We start from the raw sequence: 19,431 nt of genomic DNA on the forward strand, positions 1-19,431 counted from the left end.
AACCCATCTTTGATGCATCACAATACACCTCAAAGGGTTCTCTCAGGTTAGGCAAAACTAGCACGAGAGCAGTCGTCAACTTTTCCTTAAGGGCTTGGAAACTATGCTCACATTGGGTATCCCACCCAAAAGCTTGACCCTTACAAGTCAGTTTGGTCAAGGGTAAAGCTAACTTGGAGAAACCTTCTATGAATCTTCAGTAATATCCTATTAAGCCCATAAAACTTCTAATCTCAAAAATAGACTTAGGACTCTCCCACTCAAGAACGACTTCTATCTTCAAGGGGTCTATAGCTATCCCCTTGAGATATCACATGGCCTAGGAAACTAACTTTCTCTAGCCAAAACTCACTCTTGGACAACTTAGCATAAAGTTGTCAGTCCCTAAGGGTATGCAGCACAATCCTCAAGTTCTCTACATGTTCCTGTCTAGTCTTGGAATATACCAAAATATCATTTATGAATACTACCACAAAACTATCGAGGTAAGGGTGAAAGACTTTATTAATGTAGTCCATAAACCCACCTGGAGCATTAATCACACCAAAGGGCATGACTAGATACTTGTAGTGACCATAACAGGTCATAAAAGCAATCTTCAAAATATCCCCAGACTTCACTCGAATCTGATGGTAACCTGACCTAAGGTCTATCTTGCTAAACACACAAGCTCCTACCAGCTGGTCCATAAGGTCGTCTATTCTAGGGAAAGGGTACTTATTCTTAATCATCACCTTATTCAACTAGCAGTAGTCTACACACAACCTCATGGTCCTATCTTTCTTCTTTACTAACAACACTGGTGCTCCTTATGAAGACACACTGGGTCTCACAAACCATTTCTCCAACAACTCCTCTAACTGTTTCTTAAGCTCGGCTAACTCTATAGGAGACATCATATAAGGGGCTATGGATATGGATCCAGCACCGGGTGCCAGGTCTATGGAAAACTTTGTCTCTCTCTTAGGTGGTAAATAGGATATATCCTCAAGGAACACTTCAAGAAATTCTTTGACAACAGGGAGGTCACCCATGGAAACCTTTGTCTCTACTTCCAGGTTAGACAAGATCATGTACACTTGAGCATCTTCTTTTAAAGATGTCACAAATTGGTTGGCAGAGATAAACATCCTATCCTTACTCACTCCAAAATCATCAAACACCACAGTTTTATCAAAATAGTTTAACAAGACATGGTTGAAAGATAATTGGTCTATACCCAAAATAACATCAATTTGGCTCAAAGGCAAAAAAATCATATCAATCAAGAATGTTCTACCAGAAATTTCCACAAGACAATTCAAACACACATTAGAAGTTAACATAGAACCACTAGTTGGGGTCTCTACCACCAGATCTTTATTTGAAGAAGACACAGAAAGCTTAAGTTTCTCTACACACGAACAAGATATAAAAGAATGGGTTGCACCGGAATTGAATAGCACAAGTAAGGGAATCCTACTTATGAAACATTTACCTTGGATTAGATCTTTGGATTTTGAAGCTTCGGTATTGTTAAGGGTAAAGACTCTTCTTGTGGCCTTCGAACATTCAGTTTGGTCATTCAGGCCCCCACCATTCTACTCCTTCTTAGGATATAGGCAATCTCTCTGAATATGCCCCTTTTGTCTAAAGTTGAAATAGGTCGTTCCTTTATCAGCATAATTTAAGGAGATATGCTCTAGCTTACCACACTTGTAACAAGTGATCTAAGTTGAGAAAGTAGTGAGTTTACTACCACTACCACCAGCAAACCCCATAACATCAGTCCTCTGATTCTTGGGGCAATTACCATACTGCTTAGGAGGGGTCGAGTACGGTTTTCCCTGATTTTGAGGTCCATTCTTTTTGTTATTCATTGGGCCCACATGTTCACCAAAAGTGGAAATTGACGAACACCTTGGTTATTCACAGCTTGCTTCACCTCAAGTCGCAAGCCATTTAGAAACTTCACACATTTTGAACTTTTGCCATCTCTTCCTTGATAATGAGGAAAGTACCTCACCAACTCCTCAAACATGGTTGCATATTCAGCCACAGTCATGTTCCCTTGCTTGAGCTCCAGGAACTCCATCATCTTCTTGTTCCTAACATCCTCAGGAAATTATTTCTCTAGAAATACCCTCTTGAAGACTTCCCAGGTCACAACTTAACCTTCAGCCTCCAAGCATTGACGAGTGTTCTCCCACCAATACTCAACTTCATCCACCAGAGTATATGTACCAAAAGCAACTTTTTACCCCTCCAGACATGCCATCACTCAAAAGATTTTCTTGATCTCCCTTATCGAATTCTGAGCACCATTAGGGTTGTATCCTCCATTGAAAGCAAGGAGATTGTTTCATTGGAAGCGGTCCAACCCTTGGTAGTCAGCATCTCCAGTAGCTTCTCCCCTATTTTGATTCCCCATAGCCTAAGCTAAGGCTTCGAGAACATTAGTTATCGCATGATCATTTTGATGCAATCCTACCACACAAGGGCATTGGATAGAAGACTCCAAGTAGACTGGGCCAAAGATGCAAGAGAAGACCCTAGGGTTCTTATGAGCCTTAGGGTAGATTTCGGGTCCATGGGCTAAGTACGAGCCCACTTATCTTTGTAAATATTATATTAAGGTTTCATTATTTTTGGGCCTTGTATTTAGGGCTCTATAATGTACCCTAGAAATATAGGATTTTTCAGCCCTTGTATTTTAGGGCACCTAGACTAGTTTTTATATTATGGGTACTTTTGTAATTTCACATGCACTAAGTGAATATTTGATGTGTGTGTTGGGAAATAAATTTAATTGAATTGGTAGAAGCCCAATCCAATTAAATTTTATAGGGGGAGGTGAGCATTTGCTTACTACACCCCATTGCCACATCATATAGTCACACTTTGTGCATGCCCTTCATGCTTTACATGTCTCATGACACCTAAGCACACTTAGTGGAGAATCTTGGAATTGATCTTGGATTAGTGGGCTGAACCATAACTAAAATTCACTAATCATAATTAGTGAAATTTTGGCTCCAAAGTTTGGCTCCACAAATTCAATTTCAAATTCAAGTGAAATTTGAATTGAAATTCAAATTTCCCTCCAATTTTGTGTGACACTTAGGCTATAAATAGAGGTCATGTGTGTGAATTTATTCAACTTTTATCATTTGAATATTAAACTTCAGATTTCAGAGCTCTTTTAGAACACAAAATTTCGTGCTCTTCTCTTCCTCTCCCTTCATTCATCTCCTTTTTCCTCCAAGCTCTTATCCATGGCCTCCTATGGTGGTGAGCTTCTTCTAGACTCATCTTCTCCTTGAAGTGGCGTCTACTCTCTCTCTTCCTTCTCCATTCTGCTGCCATTCATCTTCCTAGAAGCAAAGGAATCCATTGATGAAGAAGATCCTAGGCCTACAAGCTCCAATGGAGCTTACATCATGTGGTATCAAGATCATCTTCATCTAGGTGATGTTCTTTTGCTTCCTCTATCTTTTTGTTCGATGAATTCTCTTTAATTCCTTGTTCTTCATCTTATTCTCCATGTATATCCTCCATTATCTTGTGGTTTGGTTTATTTTAGAGTAGATTCAAAAAAAAAATAAACTGATTAAATCTTAGATCTACACTTGTTCTTGCATTTCTATGATTCAAATTTTGTAGATCTACTCTTGAATCATGTTTTTGTGTTGATTTTAGGTTCTATCATTTTTCATTCATAATATTCTTGTGATGAATCTTAGATCTAAATTTTCTTCCAAAATATTGATTAGAAAAAAAAACACAAAAATCTAAGTGTAAATCACTTAATCCATGTTGTCTTAGAGTCATGTTTAGTTATAGTAATTGTCACATTATGTTCTAAGTTTGTGTTGAATTTTTATTTGGTTGATTGAATTCTAGATACATTTGTTCATGTATTCTTGTCATTCTTAGCCTATCTTTTGAATTTTGAGTCTAATTCATGCATGTTATTTAGTTCATAACATGTTCAAAATCAATTCCTAGAAGTAGTCTTGTTGTTGAACTCTTTTTTTTTTGTTTTCTAAGTTTCCTACATGATGCCTATGATGAAGTTGAGTTGTGGTGCTGAGTTGTGGCTGGATTTGTGAATCAAATAAGTCTTAAGCTCTCTTGAATTGTGTTATTCAAGATAATTGAGCATAATCAAACACAAATTGTAACTATCCAAGCCTTAAGCAATATAAACATTACTCTTGATTTCTAGGTTGAAATCGTTGGTGCTGGCAGCTTGAACATACAAAATTGTATAAATTACTGGGAATTGGTCACTACGTGTTTTGAGCTTAACTTTTTACTGAATTTTCTAGACATATGGACCAAAATTATAAAAAAAGAATAAAGCGATTTGGATTAAAGTAAAAAATAAGAAAAATCACACAAGTTGGCAGAAAAATCAGTGTCCAGGAAAAAAAAAGTGAAAGGGAAGTGTGCTTGTTGTTTTGGCTCAAAATTTGTTCTATAATTGGTGCCTATTTTATACCAATCCTAGTTCTGAAATTTCAATTGAAAATTATTGTGAAAACAAGTGCCAAAACTAGAGGTTTCTTGAGTCTTTTTTTTTATATTTTTTCTACTCTACTCTAGAGTCATTCTAGGTTTCTCTTTGAGTCCTAGCTTGATTTTTTGTGCTTTTCATTGCTTTAATTGTTGAATAATCCTTGAAAATTTGTCTTGTTAAAACTCTATTGGTTTAGCTTTCATTTCATTTTTTTTTGTCTTTGGTTATTGTTTGTCTCTTTGTTTCCTTGCTTGTGAGTTGCCATATAGGGAATTGGAAAGGAGGATCAGTGCCATATCTTGAAGAATTTGAGTCAAGAAGAAAGGGGCCAACCACCTTAAGAGCTATTGGACTAAGAAGCACTCCAAATTGAGTGAAACACTAAAGAGAGAATAGCCACCACAATTGAGGACTTTTTTCTTTGTAATTTTGTAATTGGTAATTTGCTGTGCTTTCAAATTTTGTAACAAAAAGGCCTTTCATTGGAAGTAAGTTGGGAGCCTCCGCTAGGTCACCCTACTTCCATTTATGTGCAATAATTTTAGGCAATTTTCCCTTAGGATAGTGAGTGTTTTGTTGGGAACCTTAAATGAGGTCATCCAAAAACTCTTAGGATCCGCCTAGTTTGCATTTCTTGCACTTTAATTTCTTGCTTACTTTCATAGCTTATTTCCTTTACCCTCCATTGTCAAACCGCCTAGATAGCTTGCCTTTTACCAATTAGTTTTTACCTTATCTTTCACACCTCTTTCAGTGTTTATTTTGGCTAGTTTCAACCATAGTTTCTTTTACCTTTTGTTTTCAAACCCCTAACAAGAAAGAACCATAACTTAGGAACCAACATGAGTCTTCATTCTTCATCTAGTGTTAATGGTGAGGGTTCTACTCCTAAGGAACCCTTGTATAAGATATTAGATGAGCTGAGATCTCTTAAGTTATGGAAAGAAAAACAAGAGAGAAAAGAAAAAGGAAAAAAAAGAGTGGAAGAAATAAGTCAAGATGAAAAAGAGAAAATAAGGGAAGAAGAAAGAAGGAAAATACTAATAGAGTTAAGAAAAGAAAAACATGACTCCAATAGTAGTCATAACTCTTGCAAGAGCCTAAGTGAAGAACTTCGTGACTATTATGAAGGAAGGCATAGGTCACATCTTAGACCTCACTCCCATAGGAGAGAAAAGGAAAGAAAACCTCAAGAGGCTAACATTAACCTCCCATACTTCCATGGGAAGGACAATGTAGAGGCTAACATAGATTGGGAAATAAGGGTAGAGCAACAACTTAAAAGGAAGTCTACTTCAAAATCTTATGGCTCTCATTCTTATCCAAAGAAAGACCAAGGTCAAGGCATCTTAGGGGTGACACCTTCTAAGCCCAAAGATGATAAGGGGAAGACAATAGAAAAGCAACCCCTTAAGGCTAGTATGCAAGAGAAGACTAGCTCCATGAAGTGCTTTAAATGTCTTGGAAGAGGACACATTACTTCTCAATGTCCCACCAAGAAAACCATAATTATGAGGGGCCAAGACATTTATAGTAGCCAAGATGAGGTTACTACTTCACCTTCCTCTAGTAAAAGTGAAGAAGCAAAAGGGGAGGAATCTAGTGAAGAGATCTACCCCCAAGAAGAAGGACAACCTTTAATGGTTAAGGAGGAGTGTAAGGAGGTAAGTGTCTCCTCCAAGAGGTTAGCTAAGAAGGAAAGACATTTTGAAATAAAGACAAATATTAAGGAAATTTCCCCTCTTAGACAACCTCCACATTTTCTCCTTTGTAAAAATACACTTGTTAGCATTGCCACACCTCTTGGGCTTGAGTTTATTCCTCAAGTAAAGGAGCTGTTGGATGAGGGTTTGGTTCACAAGAGCTTAAATCCTTGTGCTTTGTTGGTGCCCAAAATAGGTATTATTAGGCACCAAATCCCTAAAATAGGTGGTATGATTAATGTTTTGAGTGGTGCAACCTTCTTTTGTAAAATCACTCGTGCACCCAACATCTTCATGATTTGTGTACATAGGGACTCATTGGGTAGGTTTGTTCTTATTTTTAGTTTCAATACAAACTTAGGTACTCATATGGGACACCTTAGGTTTGTCATACTTTTTGGTAGGAATAATCAACATGAAAATACAGAAAAAGGTATGTTTTATTACATTACTTTTCTTAATTTTTTAAATAGTGATCAAGGGGTTCCCATGAACTCTAAGAGAATAAAGGTCATTCCTGAGTGGCCTACTCCACTAAGTATAAGGAAAATTTGGGGCTTCCATGACTTAATAAACTTTTACAAAAGGTTTGTCCCATATTTTTCTATACTTGTAACACTATTCATTGAGTTCGTGAGGAATCATGTTCCTTCATGGGAAGATGCCCAGGAAATGGGTTTTCAGACCTTACCTTACTTCAACTTCCCAAAATCCACTAATATGTATGTTTTTGTTCTTTTTACAGGTGTTGAGGAAAGAAGCGCAGAGTTTCAAGAACCTCGGGATTTGAGGTCAAATCCTTTTCAAGGGGGAGGGAATGATGCAATCCTATCCCGCAAGGGCATTGGATAGAAGACTCCAAGTAGATTGGGCCAGAGATGCAAGAGAAGGCCCTAGGGTTCTTATAAGCCTTAAGGTAGATTTCGGGTCCATGGGCTAAGTACGAGCCCACTTATCTTTGTAAATATTAGATTAAGGTTTCATTATTTTTTGTCCTTGTATTTAGGGCTCCATAATGTAGGTAGCATACCCTAGAAATATAGGATTTTTCAGCCCTTGTATTTTAGGGCACCTAGACTAGTTTTTGTATTAAGGGTACTTTTGTAATTTCACATGCACTAAGTGAATATTTGATGTGTGTGTTGGGAAATAAATTTAATTGAATTGGTAGAAGCCCAATACAATTAAATTTTAGAGGGAAAGGTGAGCATTAGCTTACTACACCTCATTGCCACATCATATAGTCACACTTTGTGCATGTCCTTCATGCTTTACGTGTCTCATGACACCTAAGCACACTTAGTGGAGAATCTTGGAATTGATCTTGGATTAGTGGGCTGAACCATAACTAAAATTCACTAATCATAATTAGTGAAATTTTGGCTCCAAAGTTTGGCTCCAAAGTTTGGCTCCACAAATTCAATTTCAAATTCAAATTTCCCTCCAATTTTGTGTGACACTTAGGCTATAAATAGAGGTCATGTGTGTGCATTTATTCAACTTTGATCATTTGAATATTAAACTTCAGATTTCAAAGCTCTTTTAGAGCACAAAATTTCGTGCTCTTCTCTTCCTCTCCCTTCATTCATCTCCTTCTTCCTCCAAGTTCTTATCCATGGCCTCCTATGGTGGTGAGCTTCTTCTAAACTCATCTTCTCCTTGAAGTGGCATCTCCTCTCTCTCTTCCTTCTCCATTCTGTTGCCATTCATCTTCCAAGAAGTAAAGGAATTCATTGATGAAGAAGATCCTAGGCCTACAAGCTCCAATGGAGCTTACATCACATTTTGTCCATCCATCACTCCTTATACACCTAGGAAGTGAGAACATGGAACAAATACACACAAGAAAAAGAACATAACAAAATCATACCTATCTCAAGTCCCTACTTTGTTACTTTTGAAAGTTGATGCCCCGAGAAATTACTCTTCTAAATCTCTTGAGACATTAACACTCACTTTCCATTCTTTGTATTCCTTATCTCTTGCCATATCATCCCATTGCACTTCACAAATTATACAGATGACTAGTCTGATAACTCATGACAATTCACTGAAACTCATGGTATAGAAGACATCAGGGGAACAAACATGTTATGACTCCACCAATCAAATCTCCCTAACTCATGGAAGCACAACAAGGTGAGTAAGTTCTAAATACAAACAACAAACATCAAGCATTCAACAAGGCAACCACAAAATGCACAGAAAAACATAGCAGACTCACAACTCACTGGCCAAAAGATTCATCCAGCTCTGAAACCACTAATGTAACGACCCACCTCGTTGCTACAATATCACCACTCTAAACCATGAAATTTTCAATTTTCAAATGAAAACTCCGTTAATTTGCTTATGAAAAATGAAAGTAAATTTTTCACGATATACATTCACCAAACAACACACAATTACTTAAATGAATACATATATAGATATAATAACTGTCATACCCTAATTTCGTTTAGGGATTATTATTTGATGATATACAACCTTTGATTGGCCGGTTCAAGATACTTGGCACCCTTTGTTGCACAATATGTGAAGTCCCGAGACGTGTCGAAAATCAAAAGGAAGTAGGCTTACGCGATCCGTGAAAATTCCTTAATGTGACGGAAATCGAAAGGAGGTGTTTTTCGCAATCCGTGAGTTTTCGTAACTTCTTCGAAAGCTAAAAAAGAGTAAATACATAATCCGTAAGGATTCGTAACCTTGCAGAAGGAAAATAAGTATCGTTACGAAATTCGTAAAGTTTCGTAACGTTACAGAAAAAGAATTACCAAAAAAGGTAAAGGGGGGTGCATTTAGTAAAAAGGAGGGTACAAATAGCAATCAGGCACACTTGGGCCTTCCAGATTCTTCCTCCAGAAGGCTATTGCTTCTGGAGGAAGCAACCTTGCTCGCCTGGGCGAGCTGACGTCGCCTGGGCGAGCTGGGTGGCAAGCTCCTCCCCTATTTTGCTATAAATAGGGGGAGGAGTGAAGAGGGAAGGGGTTCAGCCTTCTTGGCACTTCTTATTCTCTCATAATTGCTGAGGAAAATTGTTTCCGTGAAGAAAATCCAAGCCGAGGCGCTTCCGTAACGTTTCCGTGAGTAATTACGTGAAGATTTTCAACCATTCTTCGACATTCATCATTCGTTCTTTGTTTTCTTCAGTCTTCAACTGGTAAGTACCCCAAACCGAGCTTTTCAATTCATTCTATGTACCCGTGGTGGTCCACATTTTGTTTCATGTATTTTTATTCTCGTTTTCATTCGCTTTCTATACCCCCTTTTGACGTGCTTCAGTCATTTATTTAAGTCATTTCTCGCCTAATCAAAAAATAAAATAAATTTCAACCGATCATTTGAATTGTATCATCCGTTAATTTTGGTTAAAATGAATTCCGACCGTTCGGTCGTGCTGTAACCACGTTGGAAATCAAAAAGAGGTAAAATAATAATATAATAATAAAAAATATATTTTAGTAAAATGAAGCGAAAAAATCAATCGGACGTTTTCTCTTTGGGATTTCTCATTCTTAATTGGATTGACTAATAACTAAAGTGAAACTAAGGCTAAAATCAACTCGCCTAGTCAAGCTCGTCCACAAAAAATAGGGTTTGAAAGTTTATCATTTCAGTTTCTTACCAAGTAAAAAGGATCATTTTTAAGGTCCAACGCCTTAAAAATGATCACAAATTCAAGTAAAAAGAATCGCTTGATTCACTCTTAAGAAAGAACTACGTAGGTCTGATTTCCTCTCCAAAGGAGGGTACGTAGGAGCAAAAGCCCCGCTTTTGTCGACCTCAAAAAATAAAAAGAAATAAAAGTTAAGGTAATACAATTTCCACAATTCTAAAAAATAGGTTGTTGTCCTTTGAGACAAACGTGAGAGGTGCTAATACCTTCCTCAAACGTAAATACAACTCCCGAACTTAGAATTTTCATTTTGACCGGTTTCCTTCGGTTTTCCCGACGTTTTCCACAAATAAACGTTGGTGGCGACTCTATGCATCTTTCCTCCTTTGGAAAGCGCACCCGTGAGCCTCGCTTCGCTCGCCCGCATAGGGGCATGTTGCGACAGTTGGCGACTCCACTGGGGACAGTTTTTGTGAGTTAGGCCTATTTTAAGGAATTGTGAAACTTTGTGTGTGCATTTATTGAACTGTGTAAAATGTAATATCTGCTGTCTTTTCCACATTTTTACACTGCATTCTAAGCACCCACGGGTTTGAGTAAAAAAGGGGCCTTATACCCAGGTTCATGGGAATCTAAGGAGTGGAGGTGAATTTATGATCATGCTAGGTCTCCGACTTGCTTGATAATAGTGAAACCTCGTCTAGAGCTTTCTCTCTTTATAATATGTTGTCGTTGGTATTCCATACCGCCACAATATTATTATCTTGAGTGATGATACCTCTAGAAAACTGTCGTGTGAGTTATGAATCATTGGGAGTAGTTATTAGAGACCCCTAGATACTATCCTATAGGTCCCTAAAATAGGGGCACAGAGCAAACATGCTGCATGCCGTTTTAAACAATGCCATGCATGTAGTCCTAAATGTCATATACACCTTTGCTTGTAATTATTTATGGATATTGTCGTACTCTGTGCATCCCCCTGTTGCGCTTTTGCACATCTGCATCATGCCGTCACACATGCGTTGTATGTGGGTCTCGTCTTTTGTCGTGGGATGTCAAAAGATCCATATCGTCTTCTTAACTGCACACATGGGGCACTGCGCCCCCAAATGCGCAGTAAGGAGAGATGATTTTCTGGGCTCTCGTGTCCGTAAATGCATTCATATCATGCACCGCATAAACATCTCTTCAGCATCATAATGAACATATCGTTCCTGCATTTGTCCGTTATCACATTCCCATTTTGCATGAGTCATTGCATCATCATGCATATGCGTTCAACATACTTTTTGTTCTACATGTTTGCTCATACATGATCCTTGTATTTTCCTCTACAAAACAAAAACAAAAAAGGGATGCATGAAAATTCATGATGCATTCTTAGTTGCATGTGTTAGGTACCATGAGCCAACCATGTTGGGATCATAAACCCATTTCTAAAATTAAAAAAAAAACACAAACAACAAAACAAAATGATTGAGCATGGTACCTAATGTGTGGTTAATTAAGAAAGGATGTCTCTTCGGGCATCTCAATCTCATAATTACATTTTCCATGCATAACATGCGTATTCTCGAGTCTTTCATCCCTATGAAATGTTGTTGAAGTATTGGCGATCAAAATTTCCATTCCCTGGGATATGGGGTTGAACCAAGCTCCCGCTTTTACGAAAAGGTTCATCGAGTCAAGTTGAAGCATGGAAGTGACCATCTTGCAAAAATTGGGGCAAAAGATGGATCGTGTTACATCATTGCTTCGTCTACTACCAAACACGTTTAGGATTGTTGATATCCTTGTTACTTCCAGCTTCACCTTGACAAAGATGTCATGGACCATGTTGAAAATCTAAATTGATTCAACCCCATGTCCTGCGTAAAAATTCGCAATACTTCAACTATGCATCATTTGCATACATCCATACTTTTCATTGGTTGCATTGCTCATTACATTCTTTCCTTGAAAAATAAAATTAAAAAAAAAAGAACTTAATCATTGTTATAAAAAAAAAAGAAAAAAAAAACATGCTTTACGGTGCCCTTACCGAACCCGTGCTAGAGCTAGAGTAATGGGTAAAGCGGAGGAGGTACAAGAGTAGATGGAGGCCGACATGGAGGCCATGAAAGAGCCAATGGCCGCAATGATGGAGGCCATGATGAGTGTGAAGAAGATAATAGAAGCCAATGCGGTTACAATTGCCGCTACCAGCGTTGTTGCTAAGGTGAACCCGACGTCCCCATCCGGCATCAACCAAATAAATCATCCAACCTCAGATATGGTAGGCAAAGATTTGGGAAGTACGGGCGGCCCCCATGATGTGCAAATTCAAAACGAGCACGCCTTCCCGCCATATGGCTTGCCTCTCAACTATACGCCACCCAATGTGGCGTACACTCCCAATAAGAATGTCAATAACTCCACTCCTATACCCATTGAGAGCCAACAACCCCAAACTGATCATGCACATGTCTCTTAAACCGTGGGGGAGACACATGAAATTCCCCATCACAATCTAGCTGACTTCGAGCCTTGGCTCGGATATGCCACTGAAGGGCAAACAGTTGGTGGTATACCCCTTGAAAACACTTCGGAAGGCCCTCAGTATCACCCCCCAGCTACACCTCTTGCATTCCACAACTAGTAAAAACCCTCATGTTATGGCAGAAATGGAAAAGTTTGATCATTTAGAGGAAAGGCTCAAGGCCATTGAAGGAGGTGAAGATTATGCCTTTGCTAACCTAGAAGAGTTGTTCCTAGTACCCAATATCATCACCCCTCCCAAGTTCAAGGTGCTGGACTTTGACAAGTACAAGGGGACTACTTGCCCCAAGAACCATCTAAAGATGTATTGTCAGAAGATGGGGGCATACACAAAAGATGAGGAACTGCTAATACATTTCTTCCAAGAAAGTCTTACTGGGGTAGCTGTTACCTGGTATGCTAACTTGGAGCCTTCCTGAGTCCATTCTTGGAAGGACCTAATGGTTGCCTTTGTTAGGCAGTATCAGTACAATTTTGATATGGTTCCGGATAGGATGCAACTACAGAACATGCGCAAAAAGGGGCACAGATCTTTCAAAGAATACGCCTAAAGGTGGAGAGACTTGGCAGCTCAAGTGGCACCTCAATGACGAAAAAAATGATGACAATGATAGTAGACACATTACCAGTATTCTACTATGGAAAATGGTGGGTTACACACCTTCAAGCTTTGCGGATTTGGTCTTCGCCGGCGAAATGATCGAAGTGGGTCTAAAAAGAGGCAAATCTGATCATCTTGCTTTGATAAATGCAAAAAAAGACTGGGGCAAATGAAGAGGGTGAGGATGAAGGAGAACCTCGTGTTGTGACTGCCATTCCTATACAACCAAGTTTCCCACCAACCCAACAATGTCATTACTCAGCCAATAACAAACCTTCTCCTTACCCACCGCCCAGTTATCCACAAAGGCCATCCCTAAAATTAACCACAAAGCCTACCTACCGCACATCCAATGACAAACACCACCTTTAGCATAAACCAAAACACCAACCCAGAAATGAATTTTGTAGCGAGAAAGCCTGTAGAATTCACCCCAATTCCAGTGTCCTATGTTGACTTGCTCCCATATCTACTTGATAATTCAATGGTAGCCATAACCCTAGCCAAGGTTCATCAACCTCCATTTCTCCGAGAATACGACTTGAACGCAACGTGTGCTTGTCACGGAGAAGCCCTGGGGCGTTCCATTGAGCATTGTAGGGCTCTGAAGCATAAGGTGCAAGGTCTAATTGATGCTGGCTGAAATTTGAGGAGAATCGTGTGTAAATCCTAACATTGACAAGAGATGCCACACATGGGGCAATTTTGAAAGCTATTGTTAGATGTCTCTAAATGACTCATCAGGATTTTCAAGTTTGTACCATTATTGTAAACCACAGTTACAATGTTAAATAAAATGGATAAAGTTGATATCTTTGTCCCTCGTCCTCTCACAAACGCATCTTTGCTTATTCAACTTTCACCGGAATGTGGGCGCAAGCCATTGGTCTGTTTGCACAAGCGACATGTGCTCCTGAGTTTGGACTTCCAAGACCATTCAATTAGAGATTACTCATCTTGCACGTTGTTGGGGGTGCCATAAAACAACGAGTAAAGTTCAAAACAAATAAGTTTCAAAATATAAAAAAAGTGTTCAAAAAGAAAAAAAAAAGCATTTGATTGACTGTGTTTTCAAGACGTTCATGTGATCTCATTTTATCATTCCGAAAAGTTTGTCTTTTTAGAGAGAAGTGAGTTATCAAGAATAGGATGTTGGATAAATGGCCTCAGTTACCTTAAGAAAAAAAGGAGGTTGAATTAAGATACGAAGACTATTCCCCAATTAAACTTTCACTCTCTTCGGATTAACAATGCACACAGGGACAACCCTTCCCTTGTGTTCAACAAGAGACCCACGGTCTCTTAATCCCTTTTCATAAATAAGAAGAAGAGAAGAAGAGATCTCTCTTAAAAGAGATAGATTGTACAATGAAGATCAATTAAAATTCCTTATTGAATATGCAAGTGGTTGACCAAGGAATCTTTTTGAGAGGATAAAACATTTCAGTTCAGAAAAACTCTTAATCTTTTGAGAGGATAAAACTGTTTGGGCAATGAAAACTCCCTTTAAATTCGTGTTTCCAAGTCACCTTTGATGGCCATTCATAAAACATTTGAATAGATGTGACTCTTGGAAATTATTTTCTGAAAATCCCCTTTGGTAATCAATTACAAGACTTGTGTAATCGATTACAGGTTTTAAAAATTGAATTGAAACGTTCAATAAACTGTTGGTAACAAATTACCATCCATGTGTAATCAATTACACGTTATAAATTTTGAATTCAAATTTCTAGTGACTATTATAAACATTTTCAGCTACTGGTAATCGATTACCAGAGGGCAAATCTCAATTTGAAATGATAGAATTCTTTGGTCAAACCTTTTGTTTTTTCAATTTGGAAACTTCTTCCTAAGATTCTAGAGATCAACTTGATCATATATCTTGATTTTCTTGGATTCTTGTCTTGAATAAAACTTAGAAGCACTTGATCCTTTAGCATCATCAAGACATCAAAACATCTTGCTTCTACATAGGAGTCATTTGACTTAATCCATCAACTATTTCTCGTCCTTGGAAAATTCTTTTTGCAAGAATCAACTGCTTCTTTCATTCTTCCTCACTACGAGGTTGTGAAAAAAAGACAACAATTGGTACCTCTAAGCCCTACACTGGGGCAACGAAAGGCACCATGCAAAAAACCTCAAGCGAAACTAGGGGCAAATTAGAAGTTTTCACCCAATAGGTTCCCAGCTACAAGGTCATGATGAAAGATAACAATTGTACCTCAAAGCCTTACACTGGGGCAATGAGGGGCATCGTGCATGAGCCTCAAGTGAACATAGGGGCAGATCAAAATTTCTCACCCGTCGATGTTTTTAAACAAGAAAAAAAAGGGAGACAAGCCCTGGAATTTCAATAGATTGATTAAACGTCAAACGGCTCCATTGCCGTCACTCCAAAATGGTCAAGTGACTAAATCAAACAGAACATACACTCTAAGGGAGTTCCCGGAGAGATTTGCAAAAGATAGGATAAGGTTGCATGAATTATCACCTTTTTCAAAAGGACAGTCAATCTGTGTTTTCCAAAAAGATTAAATCAAAATCAAAATCATGAAATAGGGAAAGAATGTCATGAACATTGTACAACTTTCCATTGCATTGCATTGTTTCATATGAGGTCAACGTTACCAAATTTCACAACAAAGGTTCCATGCGTCTGCATCCCTAAAAATCATGTTAACTGCATAGATTTCCTACATCTCGTGTCCAATCTTTTTGGATGGTGGGCCCTCTCGATGAGTCGATCTCTTGCTTTCTCATAAAGGTGGACCCTTGGGTACTAGCACCTATCACCTTTAGAGGACTATATGTCCTCGCCATCAGAGGACTGCAAATCCTCGCCTGTAGAGGGCTGCATGCCCTCGCCTTTAGAGGGATACGCGTCCTCATTTTCAGTGTGCTCCATATCCACACCTTAAGAAAATATAAGGTCCTTTGCCCTTAGATGCTTAACCGAGACTTGCGCTCCCGGATAAGGGGCCAGTAGTTTCCTTTTATCAGTTCCTGGGCCACCCCTTGATATCGGAGGGCGACCAACTGTTCGAGCACATCCAGAGAGGGAGGCTATCACGCATCTACTATGCATACCAGGGCAAGATTTCACCCGTGCCACTGCAAAAAGACGAGTGTGGATCATGCGCACCAACATGACCACTCTTACGTGGATATGGATGACGTTGCTATTCAGCAACATTCTGCCCAACAAGCACAATGCCAATCTCCCCCTACAGATGTATCAGTTGGGATCGCACCCACAAGACACCCTGTGGACCCGAAGAAGTCCAACAGGGCCCTGGGGTTTCCAGCTCTGGTTACGGGCCTCTGTCAGTCCTACAGGATGCCCGTTCCCCCAGCGAGGTCATGCCATCGTGACATAGGTAAGTATACATATGGTTCAACTGATTTCTGATACCATCTATTGTTTGCAGGAATCACACCCACAAAGACACCCAGTGGACCCGGAGAAGTCCAACAGGGCCCTGGGGTTTCCAGCTCTGGTTACGGGCCTCTGTAGTCCTACAGGGTGCCCGTTCCCCCTGGCAAGTTCATGTCATCATGACATAGGTAAGTATGCACATCGCTCAACTGATTTCTGATTTCATCTATTGTTTGCAGGGATCGCGCCCGCAAGACACCCAGTGGACCCGAAGAAGTCCAACAGGGTCTTGGAGTTTCCAAGCTCTAATTACGGGCCTCTATCAGTTCTACGGAGTGCTTGTCGCCCCCAGCAAGATCATCAGGCCCCCTACTAATCGAGTTTTCATCAAGAAGTACTGCGTCCCCAGGCAGTTGCAGGGCGAAACACCACAGCAGCCTAGGGATGGCCGGCAGTGGACAATAGACGCACCGCCATCACCTCTAGAGTTCACCTCAGCTCATCCACAAAAAGGTTAGAGCGTTGTTTATGACCCATGGCCGACCAATAGGAGACCAAGTCCAAATCCGAAGGTAAGCAAAGTACTAGGTCCGTGACCGACAAGCCATCACGTGTCCAGCTCAAGACGTTAAAGAAGCGCTTCTAGGAGGCAACCTAGTACCTTTTAAATCTCTACTTGTTATTTGATCACTTTTGTTTCTCAAGTCATAGCAGGACACACCTAGTTGCTCATGATCCTAGGAATTTAAATAAAACAAGCACAAGCTCGGAAGGTAGTCATACCTCACAAAAAATATATGTATATATATGTGTGTGTGTGTGTGTGTGTGTGTGTGTGTGTGTGTGTGTGTATGTTTAGGTAGAAAGATACCTTGGATATGCATGTATGTAGCAAAAAATACTTCACTAAATATATATATGTATGTTTAGGTAGAAAGATACCTTGGATATGCATGTATGTAGCAAAAATACTTCACAATATATATATATATATATATATATATATATATATATATATATATGTATGTATGTTTAGGTAGCAAGATACCTTGGATATGCATGTATATATCAAAAATATCTGACAAAACATATATATGTATGTTTAGGTAGCAAGATACCTTGGACACGCATGTATATAGCAAAATACCTCACAAAAATATACGTATGTTTAGGTAGCAAAATACCTCATGGAAAAAAAAAAGAGCAAAAAAAGAATGAGCAAGAAAAGAATAAGAAGGAAGAAAAAAATAGAAAATAAAAAAAAATAAAAAATAAAAGTTGTCTAGCTAAAAAAACAACATGCTTGTAAAAAAGATAATTTCCAACTTTTCTTTGAAAGATTTTACTGATCTTAACCAGTTTTTGAAAAAAAAAATGTGTATACACCTGAAGAGTGAATGCTGTGAAAATTTTCCGAAAGCCCAAAATGGACTCGAATGAATGCATGATTTGATAAAAGAACATATTTTGGAAACAATGGGTTGACTCAAAATAGCGAAAATGAATCCTGAGCCCTAGTGTCACATGACCATAAAAACTTGATGCTTGAGTGTTCACATGGGTGCATGCGTGACCAGTTTTGCATAAAATTTCCTAATCATCATTGTTGCATGTGTATCATGGAAATAATGTAGGACATCCCCTTTATCCCCGAACCGCTGGCCAAACCCTGACATATATCATGACCAGCCGTTCTACAAGCCTTGAGCCAAAATCCCAACTTATCATAAACCTTGACCCAGGGTGAGAATGTCAATCCTTGCCCTCGGAAAACAAAAAAAAAAATTCCCAATCAAAGAGTGGGAGAAAGCAAAAAAGGGAAAGAAAATTCCCGATCAAGGATCGGAAGAAAATAGAAGAAACATCCAGAAAGGTCTTTGGACCAAACAATATCTGAACAGTACAGAATTGTCACCAAGTAAACAAGAAAAAGGAAACCACAACCTAAAGTGGTCCTCTCCCTTTGATTTCCGACAAAATCCTGTGCGGTAGCGACTTTCTCGCCACGCACTAAACAAAAATAGAAAAGGAAAAGGCAAAAACACTCAAAGCAAAATTCCCCACCTAAAAACCATTCCCAAAATAAGTCCTATTGATCCATGATCACGCATGTAATCTTTGATTTGATAGGAAATGATTTGCAAAATCAAGTCATGACATATCTATGGTTCGGAATTAGGATAAAACGCTTACATGTGTGAGATTGATACACTTTGAGTGATTTTCTTCTATTTTTGTTGAATCCAGTGCTTCCTCTAAATGGTCATTTAGACACGAAATGCTAACATCCAAAATCTCATTTACGGTTATGAGAAAATTTCATCAGCATACTCTCCTTCCTCGATAGACACATTGTTTTTCATCCAAAAAGCATATGTTGCTCTGATCAGTTGGAAGTTTTGTCTCTTTACTAAAGCATGTTCGCATTTTAGTGAAGAAAACACCGAGACTATTTTTAGTCTCACAGTTGGCAAGAACTATGTAGGTCTGAGTTCCTCATCACAAATTAAGGATACGTAGAAGCAAAAGCCCTGCTTTTGTCGACCACCCCACTTTTTGTTACCGTGACCCAAGAGTCCGGTGGCATGCGGAGCCACATGACCGTGGGATCCCCAGATCCATATTCTCTTTTAAGTTTCCTCTTTTATCTATTACGTATCATTTTATTTTTGTTTAACTGAGGGACTAACATTTGTTTCGTTTTGGTTGACTTTTGTTTTGTGCGTACGTGTCGTTTGAACTGTTACGTTTGTATTTACTCCGTTGTTGTCAATAGTGTTTGGAATCGCATAGAATTTTTTCATTTAGGAACGTTGTCCTAAAAATAAAATGAACCAAAATCATGATAAAAAAAAAAAGAGAGAAGTGTAGTGAATAAAATGTCTGCGTATATAAAGAAAAAGGAAAATGTGCATAGAAGGGTTTTTATAAAAAATACGTGTAGAGGGATTCTTGTGTGTGTGAATGAGTATATATAAAGAAACTTTTGTATGAACCATAAGTGTGCGTTGGAGAAAAACGAAAAAGGTCTTTGAATGTAAATAGGGTTTGACCGTGTGACGTGAAGAGAGAGAGTTCCAATGCATA

The 19,431-nt window shown here is 38.8% G+C and overlaps 1 protein-coding gene across 1 annotated transcript; it reads right to left on the reverse strand.

The window, feature by feature from the left end:
* Nucleotides 1-809: 809 nt before the first annotated feature.
* On the reverse strand, nucleotides 810-2,074 carry LOC106797610 (uncharacterized). Its single transcript, XM_014772435.1, has 2 exons — nucleotides 1,900-2,074; nucleotides 810-1,213 (listed from the first exon to the last, which is right to left on the reverse strand). Exons 1-2 carry the CDS (start codon nucleotides 2,072-2,074, stop codon nucleotides 810-812), a joined length of 579 nt encoding a protein of 192 aa, XP_014627921.1.
* Nucleotides 2,075-19,431: the final 17,357 nt, after the last annotated feature.

The sequence above is a fragment of the Glycine max genome, chromosome 20 (assembly GCF_000004515.6).
Source record: "Glycine max cultivar Williams 82 chromosome 20, Glycine_max_v4.0, whole genome shotgun sequence".
NCBI lineage: Eukaryota > Viridiplantae > Streptophyta > Magnoliopsida > Fabales > Fabaceae > Glycine > Glycine max.

Excerpts from the sequence above, each read along its gene's own strand:
- LOC106797610 (XM_014772435.1), bottom strand. The coding sequence starts at position 2,074 with ATGGAGTTCCTGGAGCTCAAGCAAGGGAACATGACTGTGGCTGAATAT. Across the intron at positions 1,214-1,899 it reads GCAAGCTGTGAATAACCAAG|ACCAATTATCTTTCAACCAT; the intron begins GTGTTCGTCAAT and ends TTTTGGGTATAG.